This window comes from Chaetura pelagica, unplaced genomic scaffold, assembly GCF_000747805.2.
Source record: "Chaetura pelagica isolate M959 unplaced genomic scaffold, ChaPel_1.0 scaffold272, whole genome shotgun sequence".
NCBI lineage: Eukaryota > Metazoa > Chordata > Aves > Apodiformes > Apodidae > Chaetura > Chaetura pelagica.
The window spans coordinates 785,411-802,457 of record NW_009952445.1 but is presented as its reverse complement, the minus strand read 5'-3'; the positions used below and the strand labels follow the sequence as shown (position 1 = coordinate 802,457).

General features: G+C 50.1%; 1 protein-coding gene across 1 annotated transcript in view; it reads left to right on the top strand.

Moving 5' to 3' along the window:
* CCNI (cyclin I) overlaps positions 1-5,157 on the top strand; it is a 14,170-nt gene extending 9,013 nt beyond the window's left edge. Inside the window, exons 3-6 of the mRNA XM_010008525.1 lie at positions 1,821-1,895; positions 2,054-2,194; positions 3,605-3,835; positions 4,720-5,157. Of these exons, the coding sequence (XP_010006827.1) occupies positions 1,821-1,895; positions 2,054-2,194; positions 3,605-3,835; positions 4,720-5,157 (885 nt within the window). The remainder of the gene's footprint in view (positions 1-1,820; positions 1,896-2,053; positions 2,195-3,604; positions 3,836-4,719) is intronic.
* Positions 5,158-17,047: the final 11,890 nt, after the last annotated feature.

Sequence of the window (17,047 nt, the reverse complement as noted above, 5' to 3'; positions counted from 1 at the left end):
TTTTTAGGCTATTAAACCACAGAAACTCTTAAAAAAAAAAAAAAAAAAAAAGAGAGACAGGGTAAAAAATCACTAACTGGGATCTGCTGGTCTCCAGTCCCTGTAAGTCTGCCACAGAAGCGAGTCAGATGAGCTGTGCTTGGGCCTTGTTTTGCACCCGTGCAAGTGACTGAACAAACTGGGTCAGGCTGGAATCCCTGGCCTTGAGCTAAGTCAGGCTTGGGGCAGCCTTATCTCTGCTCCTGTTTGCTCAGTTACATCCCGTGCTCAGCAGCAGAGCTGCAGTCTCAGCTGCACGTGTGAGCAGCAGAGCTCAGGGAGAGGTGAGCAGGGGAAGGCAGTGGCAGCCCGTGCACTTCCAGCTTAGTGGGACTGAGCTGGGCAGGAGACAAGTGACATCACCCATTAAACCTACCCTTTAAACATGGATAACGTTCTAATGACAAGCCACACAAGGTTTTAGTTTGAAGGAAATCTTAAAGCAGCTCATTTACTCAAGTACTGTGATGGGAAAATAGATTTTAAACCCTTAATGCCCTCAAGTTCAGTTTTTCTTTCAGTAATTGGCAGCAGTCAGGGAGTCTGCAAGGAAAGGATGAGGTTATGAGTAAGGAGTTGACTGGGTGCTTCAGGCAGTGAGCAGGAAGGTTGTTTGTCTGGGTGAGCTTTGTTCAGACAGCTCAGGGCTTCATGTTTACTCTCCCACAAAGCCATCGTTCCTCTGGTGTAGCTTAACTCCTGGCTTTTTTACCAGGTGCTACCACTTGGGATTTTACTGGTAAGACAAGTCCCTTCCCTTCTCCCTGAATGCACTCTGAATATGCTGGCACTGGCTGCCCCTCAAGGTTTGGTGTCACTCACTGCACAACAATCCTTGTCCCTGCATCACAGCCAGGCTCAGCACCACCGGGGCAGACGAGGCAGAGGTCCCTGCATCACAGCCAGGCTCAGCACCACCAGGGGCAGACGAGGCAGAGAGAAGGAGACCAGGATGGGGATGGGTTTTAACATGCTTTGGCAAAAAGGCAGTTGTTCCTTCCAGGTCAGTCTCTAGAAGCTTCATGCTGAGGGTGGAAGTGAAGCCCTTTGTCAGTCACTGCTCAGCACAAACTCTGGATGTGCCATAGCCAGAGCATGTGCTTTGCCTGGGCCATCATGGGGACAACCTGAATACTTGCCCAGCTGCACATCCTGCTTTCCCCCTCACCTCCCAACCCAGGCCCATAACAGGATTTTTTTGATGCACATGAAAAAGTCACCCTTTTTACCTACCTCACCTAAAACAAGTGGCTGTAGAAGGGTCCAGCTCTCCTTTGATAATCCCTGCACTCCAGTCGTGAGAGCTGGAGATCCAAGTTACCTAATGGTGATTTTCATGGCTATTCCTCCCTAGGCAAGAACAGCATTTTTTCAGTTCCCTTCCCTTCATATTCTTTGTCTGATCCTCAGCAGCACCACCAGCAGAGCTCTGCTGAAGCAGCAAAGTGACAATGGGGTGTTTTTTGGCCAGGTGACAATCTGGCCTGTGTGATTTTCTCCTTCTTGTTTCTCCTGCACCACCTAAGACCTTGCTCAAACTTTTTCCCACTCAGTGGGTACCAGTTGCCATCCTCAGCCTGGCAGATTCTCTCCCCCTTATGTCCCAGAGGACACTTGGCAGGGCTTCCCAGCACTGTGGTGGAGCTGGAGGGCAGCCTGCTGATCCAGAACACATTGCACAGGCAGCTGAGACCCCGGGGCTCCTGATGCCCAACCAGAAAGGGTTATACATAATTCTTGCATCACATTCACAGAGGCTTTTCTGCTCTTCTGTACCGTAGGCCCGTCCAAAGTACTTGAACTGTATTGCAATCAGCTGCTTCTTCCTTGCTGCAAAGACCATCGAGGAAGATGAGGTAATTTTTTTGCTTCTTACTGCCTTAGCAGAGTCTGAATAGAAACCTTCCAGTCCTGCCTTTGCTTGCACAGGGTGGCTGAACCTTGCCAGGACAGGACTGAAGCACTTTGGGCTGTTTCTATAATGATGGGTTCTATCCTTTCTTTCTCTCTGCAGAGGATTCCAGTACTGAAGGTGTTGGCTAGGGATAGCTTTTGTGGTTGTTCTCCAGCTGAAATTCGCAGAATGGAGAAGATTATCCTGGATAAACTGAACTGGGATCTTCACATGGCAACGCCACTGGATTTCCTTCATATTGTAAGTAAGGGGAGGTTTACACTCCTAGTCTGTTGGTGCAAACCCAGACAAAAACTCTGACCTGTCAGGGACCAAAGACCTCAAAACACAATTGTAATTCCTCTGTACAAGTGGATTCTGACAGAAGAAGCCTTGCCAGAGTTTCAGGGGAGACTCGTGACACTTGGGGTGCAATTGCCAAAACGTGGGTCTGCCATCTCACCTGATTTGAGGCACGTTAAACCACACAGAGACTCACAGTCCCTGAAAACCTTGCCCCTAAGCTAAGTGCCAGGCAGCACAGAAAGTGCAGGTACAACCACAGAGAAAGCACCAGTGCTGGGCAACAGGTGTTCTCCATGCCTGCTGTAAGAGGCATGGCCAGAGGACTGGAGTCATGGATGGGGTATGGCAAAGTGTCCAAAGGCTCTTGGCTGAATTTCATCCTCTCTGCTTACTCGAGAAGGAGTTTTTCTGTAGGACACACAAACTTGCCAAAGCCATGTTGTTGAGTGAGGAGGGTGGCAGGGGGACAGTGTTTTGCAGAGCAATGAGAAGCCTGGTCCCCAGGCAGACAACGTGCAAGATGGCAGGTCCCACCAGAAAGGCTGCACCAAGCTGGTGGTGGGTTCAACAGGTTGGGTTGGGTTTGTTTTTTTTCCCCCCTGTGGTGTGGAAATTGCCTTGGAGGTTAAAGCTGGAGGAGCCTTGGGCATCAAAGGCATCCTGGCCTGCATCAGGAATAGTGTGGCCAGCAGGAGATGGGAGGTGATTGTCCCCCAGTGCTGGGCACTGGTGAGGCTGCACCTCAAGCACTGTGGGCAGTTCTGGGCCCTTCACTACCAGAATGATGTCAAGTTGCCAGAGCATGTCCAGAGGAGCTACCAAGCTGTGGTGAAAGGTCTGGAGAATAATCCTTATGAGGCTGAGGGAACTGGGATTTCTTAGTTTGAAGAAGAGGATGCTGGGTTGAGACCTCATTGCTCTCCACAACTCCCTGAAAGAACGTTGTAGGGAGGTGGGAGTTGGGCTCTTCTCCCAAGTGAATAATGGCAGGGCAGAGGAAATGGCCTGAAGCTGCACCAGGGGAGGTTTAGACTAGATATTAGAAAGAGTTTCTTTACCCAAAGAGTGGTTGGACAGTGGAACAGGCTGCCCAGGGAGGTGGTGGAGTCACCGTCCCTGGAAGTGTTTAAAAGGAATGTAGATATAGTGCTTAGGGACATGATTTCAGCACTGAAGGGGTAAATTAGGTTATGGTAGGGGGATCTTGGTTATGGTTGGATTTGATGTCTTTCAAGGTCTCTTGCAACGCGGGTGATTCCATGATTCTAAGATGTGTTGCATACACATATATGTGTTACATACACATATATGTGTTGCCTTTCAGTGACACCAGCTGCCTCACCTGCTTGTTTCCCCCCCACCCAGTTCCACGCAGTTGCAGTGTCCACCAGGCCTCAGCTCCTGAGCATCCAGCCCAAGCTGAGCCCCTCGCAGCACGTGGCGGCCCTGACCAGGCAGCTGCTGCACTGCATGGCCTGTTACCAGCTGCTGCAGTTCAAGGGCTCCATGCTGGCACTGGCCATTGTCAGCCTGGAGCTGGAGAAGCTGCTCCCAGACTGGCTGGCTCTCATCATCGAGCTGCTCCAGAAGGCACAGGTAAGGGGGTGCTGGTGCCACACGTGGCAGCAGGGGGGCAGGGCAGGGGTCTGCAGGAGCCTGTGTCTTGCTTAGGAGTCCAGGGATCCATGCTGGTGGGGCTCTGGGATCTCCCACTGCTGATTATGCTGCTGCCAGGATAGTTACATCCAGCCTTTCTTTGAACACATCCAGGGATGGTGCCTCCTCCACTTCCCATTGGAATGGACTTCCCAGGGAAGCGGTGGAGGCACCATCCCTGGATATGTTCAAGGAAAGGCTGGATGTGGCACTTACTGCCATGGTCTGGCTGATGTGGGGATGTTGGTCATAGGCTGGACCTGATGATCTTAAAGGTCTTTTCCAGCCTTGGTGATTCTGTGAATGAAGAAACTCAGATTCATGTTGAGTTCTCTAGAGAGGGTTGTGCTTGAGCCTGAAGGGGCAGCTTGTTGGGACACTCCTGCAGTCTTGGTCTTGACAGCAGGCAGTAGGTGGCAAAGGGAGGAGCTGTGCACCCTGATGGACATGGGCTCTCTGAACCAGGAGGAAAAGACAGTGGGGAAAAAATCCTAGTGAGCTGCTCAGCCCTTTGTTCTTAGCACACAGGGTGGTCTGACAGGTGCTGGGAAGCTGGTGCAATATGCAGCAATCTGAAAAGTCAACCCCCCCACACTGTTCTCGTGAGATCTAAGAAGGATCAGGGGTGTGTCACTGTTGTCATGTTGGGGGTCCTCTTGGCCCTTTTATCACTTACTTTAGCCCACATCCAGCACATCACTGAGGAGTGAGGTGCAGGGGTGGCTGGTGTGTGCAGAGCCCTGGCCCCCCCAGGGCTGGGCACTCTCCTCTCCCCGGCAGTGATCCCGCAACGCCGGTACCTCTGCTTGTCTCCCCACTTCCAGATGGATAGCTCACAGCTGATCCACTGCCGGGAGCTCGTGGCACATCACCTTTCCACCCTGCAGTCTTCTCTACTGCCCAATCCTGTATATGTCTACAGTCCCCTCCAGCAGAGCCTGGTGGCCTGTAACAGAGGAGCATTCAAATGCCAGCAGCCCTCCTCTGTCCCAGGGCCAGGTTTCTCCAAGGACAACGGCAGGCCAGGAGTGCCACTCACAGGTACAGCTCCCAGTGGTTCCAAACACACCTCGGCCAAGAGGAAGGTGGAGGAGATGGAAGTGGACGACTTCTACGACGGTATCAAGCGTCTCTACAACGAAGACATTGCTCCAGAGGTGGTGGCTCTTGAAAACATGGGCTCTGTCTGTGGCGCTGATGTCTCGAGGCAGGAGGGCAACGTTTCCCCGTGTCCACCTCTGCAGCCAGTGTCCGTGATGTAGCTGGGAGCCCACACCACCAGCTGCTCCAGGAACCACAGGGAACCTGGCATCCCCTGTTCTCAGTGGGAGGAGAAGGGCCCATACCTTGTCAGGCTGAACTGAAGGGAGCCAAAAAAAAAAAACCAACAAAAAAACCCCCAAAAAAATCCCACTCCTTTTTGAATTTTTTTTTTTTATCTTGTGCGGCTAATTATAGTTCCACTATTTAAGCACTTAAAAAACACAAAAAAGTATAAAAAAGCTAAAAAAAGACCCAAAAACCAAACAAAAAAGTAGCAAAAAATTGTTTCTTTCTAGTGTTGTCAGTTCCACTGTTTTTCTGCTCCTGTGTGTTGTAACCCATTCTCCGTGTCCGAGAGCTTCCACCAGTCATGCAGAGTTGTTCCAGGTTTCCCAGCCAACTAACACTTCTCTGATCCCATTCCCATCTGCTCCTTGCTCTCTTTCTGCTTGCTCCTCTTTTAATTCTCAGCAAGTCTTGTGCATGATGTTCTGTACTACCTAACCTTCATGCCAGCTTTTTCCTTTCTAAAGAAAAAGACCTTTTTTTGTTTTTGTTAGCACTTTGGTGTTTAAATGTGATGATATTTAAAAAACTGGATTTACATTAAAGGTTAGTCAGGAAAAAGACCAAAAGCAACACTTGGAAGCTGCTCCACACTTAGTGAGTAACCACAGGAGTGTGAAGGTGCCCTAGAAGAGCACTGGGGCAGCTGGCCAATGTGCTCTACACCTAACTCAGAGACTTCAAGTTAAAACAGTTTGCGTTTTCAACCACAGAAAGCAGTTAATGGAGTTGGTGTCACTTGAACAAAAACTGTGTTTTGTTTTCTTATTTCTTTGCACCAAGAAATGTTGCACTCAGTGTGGATTTTCACCCTCTACGTCGTCAACCTTAAATTCTGCAGAGTCTGTTTTTCCCCCTGTATGTTGATGAGCTTGGCATGTGACCAGCACTGCTGGGTGAGGTGCTGCTGTGGCTGCACCTGAGCTTGGAAAGGTGTGGAACCATCAGCCACAAAACCAAAACAGAAAATCCTAACCCTCAAAGTTTTGTGTTCATGTAACTTCTAACCAAGGGTTAAAAACCTTTCAAAACTCGTCTCTTCAATGTTACACCTCCCGTTTCTCAGAATGCCCTGTCCCAATTGTAAGCTCTCTCCACAGCCCTGAGGAAGGTATCGTGTTTGGAGCCATTGTACTGATGAAAGCCTTCTGGTAGCAATAAAGAAAGTTGTCCTGGATTCTCATTCGTGTTTTCTGACTTCCCTTCGAGTCCAGGATCAGTCTCACCTGCAGGCTGCAAGGGAAGCTGCTCATGTCTTCAGAGGTGCCACCGTTTTCATTGTGTGAACTCCCCCTGATAAACTTCTCTTGGGTTTCATCTCTTCCTGCCTGTGTCCTGGAAACCAGCTCCTGAGGCTGCATTTCTCAGAGGGGTGTGCACCTTCCTTCCATTCCAGCCCTTCCTGTCATCCTAATGGCATAACCAGTCCCTGACCTTCCCACTTAAGTTTCCTCCAGCCAGGCTGCTGCACAGACTCGGGGCTTCACCTCACCCACCCACCCCCCCCCCCCCAGCAAAATACCTCCTCATTCCTGCAGCACTTCGGTGACCCTGGCACTCACTGCTCCAAGGCACACACCTTTTCCAGTTAACTTCCACAGCCTAACAGCTCTCAATAAAAACAACTGCCCCCATTTCCAACACTAGGTGTAACAACTTTAGCATGGGAACCATGAGAGCCAGGTCATCTTCACAGCCATGACAGCCAAGCCAGGCACCCGCTGCCACCACACAGAAGGAGTCTTGGTGTGTGCCTGTTGCACACCAGCAGCAGTTCCAATGATCCAGCTTATCCTGGAGGGAGCAAGTTGTTCCAAGCTCCAGCTGTATAGGCAAAGAGAGGTGAGCCAGGCTCCCAGAACCTCCCTGACACCATTGGCACAGTCTATAAAGAGTTCTGTGGGACTACAGCTTATTGCAGTTGGCTTCCAATGGTATGAGACACATCACAGGGAGGAAGAGAAGATGAGGACCAAAGCTCCATCGTGTCATCCCACAGCAGTAAATCCAAGGCTCACCTTCCATTGGCTTCTCCCCCTCCACACACTCCTTCCTTCCCAGTATAAAGGAGGTATTGCCCCCCCCATCCCATTTGGCAGCAACAGCACACAAGACACTCGTGGATTGCAGCCCAACCCCACTTGCAGACGTGTACAAGGAGTGGGCACAGGGCTGGGAAAAGGGTTTGCTTGTGCCAGGCCAGCAGGCAGGGCAGCTGTGTGTGGGGAGAGGGACTGAGGTGCTGCTGGAGCAGCTCCTCTGTATCAGATGTGCTGCTGCCATGGTTTGGAGTTGCTTTGTGAGAAGGTTGGAGTTTTCCTTCTCGCCGGTTTCTCCTCTCCAAAAGCGGGAGGACAAGAGCGGGTCCTGCTCTGCCCCCACACCAGGCATGTCCCCAGCTCATGCCAGAAGAGCTCTGTGAGGACTGAGCTCACAGCTGAGCTTGTCTCAGCCCCAGGGGGCAGCTCTCCAGAGAGAAGCAGCTGGTGAGAGTCACAGTGACATCACCTGCCTTCAGAACCGTGCTCAAGAACCACAGCCTCACTTCTGGCTCTCCTCCAGAAGTGCAACGCTGGGAAAGGATGCAGGAACCTCCCCTGGCTCCCAGAGCTGCACAACTCTGGCCAAGCCCCAGTCCCAGCTCAGCACACACCTGCCAGGCACGTAGCCAAGAAGGCAGGATGCAGAACCTCCCTGGCTGCCCCCCAGCCCCAAACACACAGGCACTTCCCCAGCCCCAGTTGGACAGGTTGCCTTTATTTTGCTGCCACTACATAAATCCACACCAATTAACCTTTTGCTTGGATATGGGCAACTCCACCAACAAAAACCATGGTTCAGAGACAGATAAAACCTGGCCTCTGTCTCATAAACCTGCCTCTGCAGGGTCCTGCTGACAGAGCTGCTGCCCAGCTGTCCTAGGCCCTAGGAGTCTTGTGGGGCAGCCCTGGCTGTGCAGCCCAGCAGCCTCCTCTTGCCTTTTGCTCTTCCAGATGCAAAAGGAAAAGCCCAGTCCCTGCAACTGCAAACACACCTCTTCAACTTGTCTCTTCCTCTCTGCCTCTGCTGTGAGCCCAACTAGTTTTCAACACACCCTTTCAACCCCACCACCACTTAATGTGTCCAACACAGGAAACACCCAGTTGTACCTGTGGTGCCTCGATACACCCAAACGTCTGATGGAAGCACCGAGGTGTAGGGATGCAGCTGGGTACAGAGGATTAACTTTCAAAACCACCCATGCCCTAAGTGCAGGTGCCCAGCTCTGCTGTGACCACAAAGCAACCAGAAGTGCAGCAGGTTACCCTTCCTGCCCTGGCACTGCCTTGGCCATGGGAGGTGTGCTCCAGGGACTGGCCAGCCTGGGCCTCTGGCACATGGGCACATCCCCCTGCAGGGGACCACAGCAAGGTCATGAGGTGGTCTTCAGCTTTCCAGCTCTCCTCCTGCTGCTGTGGTCACCCGTGTCCCAGGCCAGCTGGGGCCATGAGGAGCCTGGGGAGTGCAGGGCTGCTCTGCTGGCTGCCCTGCTGTACAGATGGGCCCTGTTTTGCAGCTAAAAAGAGGACACTCAAAGACAGACTTGCCTTTGAAAATAAGGCACAATCCCAGCAAGATCAGCTCCTTCATGTAGCAAGATCCAGCTGATCTGGAAAGAACCTGCGTTTTCCAGAGAGAAAAAAAAATAAATCCGCAAACACTTCCCATTTTGCACTTTCCTCCCCACAAAAACCCCACGATGATGCAGCCCAAACATGCCCCCCACCCACCGTCCTGCTGCTTTGGCAGCACCTTGACTTGTATGTTGTTCCTGCTGCCAGAACACAGGGCTGGCCTGGAGCACTGCCAGGGCTCCCAGTTACCCACAGCAGAGCATCCCCTGATCCCTGGGACTCCTCATATTCACGTGGATCCCAACGCTGCCTGGCCTGGACCTGCTAGAGATGCTGAGCACAGGTTCTGCCTGCTCCAGGATGGTGAAGGTAGGAGTCCAGCAGAGCACATGGTGGACAGCCAGCTGGAATGGAAACCAGTTTGAAAGGCAGGGTCTGTTCCCAGCTGCCTCACCTCCCTCAGGAGCATAAAACCACTGTGTTCATCAGACAGAGCACGTTGCCACTGAGCATGGTGCCCTCCAAGCCAGGCAGCACCCAGGTGCACAGCAGCCATGGTACTCATTTCAAACACCTTCTAGCAATAACCAGCTCACCTTTCCATGCTGCAACACCCCATCTTCCCTCAACAGACATGATGGCAGGAACCTCTCTGCAGTTTCTTCCCCAGCACTGCCCCAGAGAGATCCTGATACACCTCATCACCCAACTCCTATGCTTGTGCAGCCAGGTACTCCTGTGGATGAAGGTGTTTTCTCAGCTCTGCTGGGGACATCTGGTGACACTGAGTGACCAATAACTCTCTCTGGGGTGTCCACCAACAGGTTTCACACTGCTGTCCCCTCCCCACACTGACAGGGAGGGAGCCAAAGGGGCAGATCCCAATCCCTGCCTCCCAGCACCCACGGGTTGGAAAGCCTCAGCAGCAAGGCTCCCTCAGCTCAGCCCCTTGTCTCACATCTTGCTCTGTTCTCTCTGTTCCCCTCCCCTTCACCCAGTATCCACCACCATCCACCATGGATGTCAGTTGATTCTGCTGGGGAGCAGCTCTGTGGAGAGGGACCTGCAGGCAACAAGTTCTCCATGGGACAACAAAGTGCCCTTGTGGCCAAGAAGGCCAATGGTATCTTGGGGTGCATGAAGAGGAGTGTGTCCAGCAGATGGAGGGAGGTTCTCCTCCCCCTCTGTTCATTCCTGGTGAGACCTCACTTGGGGTGTTGTGTCCAGTTCTGGGCTCCCCAGTTCCAGAGGCACAGGGATCTACTGGAGAGAGTCTAACAGAGGCTACGAGGGTGATGAAGGGGCTGGAACATCTGTCTGAGGAGGAAATGCTGAGAGACCTGGGGCTGTTCAGTCTAGAGAGGAGAAGACTGAGGGGGGATCTAATTAATGTCTATAAATACATGAGGGCATCAAGAAGGCAGGACAAGCTCCTGTCACTTGTGCCCTGTGACAGGACGAGGGGCAATGGATTCAAACTGGAGCCCAGGAAGTTCCACCTCAACATGAGGAAGAACTTCTTCACTGTGAGGGTGACAGAGCCCTGGGCCAGGCTGCCCAGAGAGGCTGTGGAGTCTCCTTCTCTGGAGACTTTCCAGACCTGTCTGGATGCCTTTCTGAGTGACCTGCCCTGGTTTTGGTCCTGCTCTGGCAGGGAGGTTGGACCCGATGATCTTCGGAGGTCCCTTCCAACCCCTGACATGCTGTGATTCTGTTCCCCCACCTCCTTAATATCCCTTATGGCTCAGTTCCCCATTGATTTACCTTTTACAACCAAAAAAAGACAAACCCCAAAACCTTCTGCTGATGCCATCTGCCTCAGCAACCTGAGGCAACAGATTCCAGAAGTTTACTACCAGCTCTGTAAGAAAGTTATTCCATGTGTTGTGCCGATTTCCTTCTAGCTGAGTGCCCCTCTGGTTCTAGTCGTGTCAATTCTGGTAACTAGCAGGTTGGCATCCACCACTACCAGCCTTAGGGGACTTTGTAACATAATCACAAATAAATGTAGGCTGGAAGGGACCTCTAGAGGACATCTGCTGTAATCTCCAGCTCACAATAGGGCTGCTCCTCCCTCTAATTCCCAGCCTTTCCCTCTCCAAACTGAGGTCACCAAGCCCTTCTGCTCTCACCTGGCAGCTGCTGCTCCATCCCATTTATCATTACTGCCCTTCTCTAACTCCACCATGTCCTTCTGGAGACATGAAGTCCAGAGCAGCATGCAGGACTCAAGACACCAGCAAAACTCTAGAGCTGCAAAATAAAGGCAGTCCATGTAAGTGCTGGCACTTGGTTTGTGTCCACCTGCTTCTCTCTCCATACAAAGGTTTGTCAAAAAATTCTATTTGGAGGTCAGAAGTCAACCAAGACAAGGGTTTTGCCTCTCTCCAAACCTGCTTGACACAGTAGGGGTCACCTAGCCCCAGGTTCCTCCAGCTGATGAACAACCTCCTCTGGTACAGCTTGCAAAGGGCAGAAGAAAAGCCCTCAAGGCAGAGAGCTCCTTGAAAAGCCCAGGGCTGAGCTGGCAGGTAAGGGTCCAGCAGGAAACTTCTTCAGTGTGGCCAGCCTGCAGATTTGGTCATGATTTCCTACTGCCACACACAAGACTTCAGAGAGTCACTGGGCTCAGCTACACAGGTAAGATGATGCTAAGTAGCACTTGATACCCTCAAGGTGCAGGATCAAAAAAGCAACCACCACCCAGGTGGTTTTTTTCCTTCTCACTTGCAGTCAATGATGCCCACCCACCCATGACTGGGCCTGGGTCCTAAGCCACTCTCATCAGCAGCATGAGGGAAGGTAGAGCCCAGCAGGATCTGTGCCCATCCAGGGTAGTGAAGTAAAGAAAGTGGCTCTTTCAAGAGACACTACAGCACAGTGGTGGGATTTCACAGTCTTGCCTCCTCCTGCCACCAGATACACCTGTACTACAATTCTGAAGGAATAAAAAGCATAAAGGAGAGAAATGTGCTGCAGGAGCCATCCAGCAGGTGGGCTGGACAAGCAACCAGCAGGGTATTTTGGCAAGTTGGAGGCTACCATGGAGGGAGCTGCAGAGACCTGAAGTGCTGGTCCCTGTTGCTGCTGAACTGGCTCAGGCACCAACACTGGGGAGGGGAAGACCCAGCACTGGTGCACCAGGCATGTTCATAGGCAAGACATTTTCTCAGTAAACACTGACTGCCTTCACATGCAGAGAACCCATCCCCTGGCTGCAAAGTCAGTGACTGATATTGAAGAAGACTTGGCTCAACCCACTGGGTGGACCAGTGCACCCAGTGCCCTGCTACCTAAGCCCTGCCAGAACAAAAAGGACTCCCCCCTGCAAGTGCTGCAACCTCTGCCCAGCTAGCAAAGCACCCAGAGCTGTGCAGAAGAGTTAAAGCAGGGGAGGTTTAAGCCAGCAAAACACCATCAAGACCTCAGCCCCTGAGGCATTATTAGCTAATTTGTTTTGTCCTCAGAAGGGTGAATGTGAAAAGCTTCCTAGGTGTGGCTTTCTTGTGGCTGGCAAGCAGACCCCTGGCAGGTATCAGCTGGGCCCACTGAAGCCTAGAGAGCAGGCTTCATTTTGGGTATTAATGCAAATTCTGTCCTAAACTACATCTGTGCAAATATTACCATCCCTTCTGTTTGGGCAACAGGTACCAGATAAATGGTTCCAGCATACACACAAAGCCCATATTTAATAATCTTTATGATTCTAGCTATAAAATTGCTTATTCGGGTTGCAAACATTTCCAGGATAAACAGGTTTTCTGCTGCTTTAAAAAAAAATAAATTAAAAAAATAGTGACCTGGCTTGAGAAAGCTTCTAGTGCTGAAAACTATTGTGCTTCTGAAGAAAAACCCAGCAGATTTCAGCAGAGATCCTTGGCAGCTTGCACTCTTCACCCAGGCTGGAAGAGCCAAACCCTAGGTGACTTACTACCTTTCCACAGCAGGTGAAAGGAGGTGAATTCCTTGGCCAAGGTTTGCAGAGGAGAAGAATAAATCACTAGTATTCGGTTGAAATAAAAAGTGCATCACTCCACAAGAAAAACATCCTGAGAGGATCAGGTTGTCTCCTTCCAGCCACCCCAAACCAGCTAGAGGTCACTACACACCAAGACTACAACAAGTTGGGGTTTTTTTTAACCTTCAAACATACTTTGGCACTTCAAGCTTTGACTGAATTCACTTCCAAAGTTATAAACAACTACTCCACATTCAAGACTGTTTAAAAAAATAAGCTGATTATAGGCTTCATGGAAAGAATAAGAAGCCCTTGATCTCGGTAGAAGTCAGTGCAGTTCAGTTGTGCAAGAGATTCCCACTTTGCTCATTCAAAGGCAAATCAGCCAGAAAAGAAAAAGGCCTTGAGTGGGCAGCAATGCAGCAGGATGGGGCATCAGCCACCTCTGCTTCACCCAACTGCCTGTGCTAAAAACAAGGAGTCCCCTTAGTCTCAGGGCTCCTTTTTTCAGCACAGCAGGTACTTGTGATGAAGTTGTGGTGTCCAAAGCAGCCAGGCTTGATTTTTAGAGGCAGCAATGAAGCCCTCTGGCTACTCACACTCATCCACAGTCTCCCATTCTATCTGTCATCAGCAAGACAAGGCAAACGGAAGGAAAATGGGGAGGGGCAAAAGAAACAACTAAACCCCCTAATTCAGTGCAGTGTCCCATAACTGTGGCCAAACTGTCACCTCCAGCAGTTACCTCTGTCATTTTTGGCAGCCTCAGTTCTGTTGGAGACACGCCGGGAGCAGAGAAGGTCCCACAGAGACACAGAGCACAGCTCAGCCTCAGATGAAACACAAAAGGGGAAGGAGAGAAGGGCAGGTGTGATGGAGGAATGAGATGGCTCTTCTGCCCAGGGGCTGCAGGCTCTTCCAGTGCTCCCACTGGGAGAGAGGGTGTGGGGGCTTGGGCAAGGTGATGGTTACATAAAGAAGAAGCTACAGGAAGAGAAAAACAGACAAGAAAAGAAACAGAGGTTCAGAATTGAAAGGAAAAAGCGAGAGAGGGGAAAGAAACAACAACCAAACAAGAGGAACAACATTTTCAAGAAAGTAAGCCATGAAGTGCAACTGGGAAGGGGTCATCCAAGCCAGCTACACCGGAGAGGCCTGGACCTGTTCCAGACACCAACTGAGCTGGAGGAACAAGCCCACAACAGCCACAAAAAGGGACTGACAAACAGGAGCACAAACCTCCAGAGGCATCTCAAAAGCACAAGACAACCTTGCTGGGAAAGCTCCTGCTTCCTCAGCCTCTCCTGTCCCACCCTTTACAAAATGGCACCAGCCAAACAAAGTGACAGAGGCCAAACAAAGATCAAAATCATTGGGGTACAAATGTATTTCCCCTCCCCACTTCAAGTGTTGGCACTATTCCTAGATGCCACCTAAAGCACGAGTATGAAACAACTGAGCTTCTGTTGCAAGGTTATTATTCAACTTGTAATTAAAAATCAGAAATATTTCGACATCAGATAAAGTGACAATATCTAACAGATGCATACACAGAATTTGCATTTAACACTGCAGGTAGGTTACACAATTATTTTGTTACAAACATGGGTTATTTTCAAAGAGCAAGGTAATAAAGTTCTACACCTCTAGTTTAAGGCAATCAGGATATTAAAAATGTATACAAATACAATACTTCTACTGCTGTTCACAGCTTTATTTTCCATGAATTAAAAAAAACCCTTCATATTTGTACAGTTTCACGCTGACACGCTGGTGAGAGCCTCAGAGGTACCATACTGCAAAAGCACCCAGGGTCCTCAGAGAAGAGACCAAGAGGTGCTCTTCTAACACCTCAGAAGGACAAATGGTAACTGAATTACAAGACAAATCTGATATGATCACAGACAAGAAGACATTTCCATTCCCACTTGGACATTTGAAGAGAAGCAGAGCCAGAGCTACCTGGAGAAACGCTGCTCACGTTCAGCAAGGACATGATTCAGGAGAAACACAGAGACAAACACATCTCCTTGGTGGGATGTCAGGCTGTTAAAAGCACACGGGGGGGACCCAAGCTGCAGTTCCCAGCCTGCTGAGGAGCCTGAGGTGGGTGCCAATCACAGCTTCCCCCCCTCTTCTCCCCACACCACAAGAGGTGCAAGGCAATGCACCCAACCACCATGAGCTCAAAGGGAGCCTTCCTACTTACTGTCCTCCTGGAGAGAAACTGCAACCCCAGCAAGGTTTTTTGGGGGAACAAACCCTAACTCACCTCTGCTTTCTCAAGTGACTGCCAGACACACAGATGCCCACTCTACAGAGCAATCGTGGCTCCTTCCAGCAACCTGGATTTTGGCTGTTGACCCACTATCCTGGGGGTTGGTTCCATGCCCTGGGAACACCATCTCAGAAACACACAATTCAGTGTGTTTTCCTGCTCCCTTTATCTTATTCTAAGGTTTGAAATCCACCTTGTCAGGGACATGCAGCATTATCAGCTTATTAGCCTGGCTGGCTAATGCATATTAAAGGCTGCAAGACTTTTGCCCATGCAGCTGCCTGTCCTCAGCCTCCCCAGCTGGCTTGCTAGCTTCAAGCATGCAGAGAAGCTGCCCAGGGTCACTTTAGGTATTCAACAGGAGCTGGATGGGGTGTCCCCTACAGCTTTTCAACACCTCAGCAAAAGCAGATTCTTGCAGACAGTTTTCAAGGCATTTTAACTGTGCCACTTGTAAGGAAGTGGACTTAAAGACCCCCCCCGTAGAAAAACACAACTGGTTTTGTATCAGTAGTGAGGCAGAAAGGGTGAGTAACTTACTGCTGTACTTACATGCAAAGGTGAAAGCACATCCCACTAGATTTGAGTGGATCATTTAGTCCGTGCAGAATCAGGGGCTACTGGGAAAAAAGGCATAAGTGCAGAAACCAAAGCAGTGCAGCAGTAACAAGCTAAACATGGCCCAAGGGTTTAAGGAAAAAAAACAGGCATTAACATCTCCTTTGGTAAAATAACCTGAACAGTATCTTTAGTTTTTGCTAGCTTAGGGCTTCTTCCCAGTTTCTCCCAGTTTGCTTTTTGCTGGAGAAAGAAACCCACCCAAAACCACACGAAATGCACTTGGCCACAGCTTTCTGTCAACCAAAACAAATAAAAATAAAAATGAGCTAGACTTGCTTTCCCCTGCCAAACATCCCTGGAAGGGTCGTTCAATAAAGCAGGACAAGTAAATGCTCAAATTCAGTTTTCTACTTGGCACAAAATGCTGCTCATTTGAAAGGAGACCTGCAGAGGGGCAGCTGCAGCAGGGCATCCTGCCCCTGGCACTCAGTGATGGGCACATGATGCGACTGTGAAAAGAAAAATCTCCTGCCAAAACCAAAACTTCTTCCTTGATAACTCGAGATTTTTAAAGCTGGGTTTGCCAGAAGCCACAAGAACCATTTTTCCAAACAACTCCCTAGCAAACTTATTTAATCTCACAAGTGCATCATGGTTGAGAGACCAGAAGGTGCGTTTTAAGGAACACCCCAAAACCCAAACAACAACAAAAAAGGCTCAGTTACTTCATTTCTAGCTTATTTCCAATCATTTTTGCTTTGTCCAAGACATAGATCTTCTCTTCCCAAAGCCATGTTTAAGCAGTGAGAGTTAAAAAGCAAGACAACCCAAAAGCTAATACCCAAACACATTTCCCAATCAAACACTTCAGAAAAGGTGATAATTTTACCATTCCCTCCCCCCAGAGAGGCAAGAAATTCCATCCCAGAAATAAGCCAAGAACTGCAGTGCATGAGACTTAGGTGGAGAAAGTTATTTTTAGGAGTGCCTTAAAGAAAGAAACAGGAGGCTACCTAGCTAGGAGCAGTGGAAATGTTGGCTGCACATCAGCAGGAGTCATAGGGTAAGCATGGCTCGCCACTTCTTGGGAAGGAAAGGAAAAGACTCTGTCCAAAAAGCAATAGCATAGGAAATACACATTAAACAGACCCATTTCCACACCCTTCTGGCCCCAGAGCAAGGCCTGGCTTCTCCTTTGAACCCTCCTGAAGGCACTAAGAGGGTGCTGAAGGCTGTGTCTTCCCCCCTGCCCAGGCATTTGATTCCTTAAGGGGTTGCTAACTCTTGCTAGGATGATGCACGTTGGAACCCGGGTACTATGTGAAGGGATGTTTCAAAGGTTTATGGTCAGACAGGCAAGCAATGATGAGAAATGGTCCTTCACCCTTCCCAGCACAGCATTCCACAGCCCC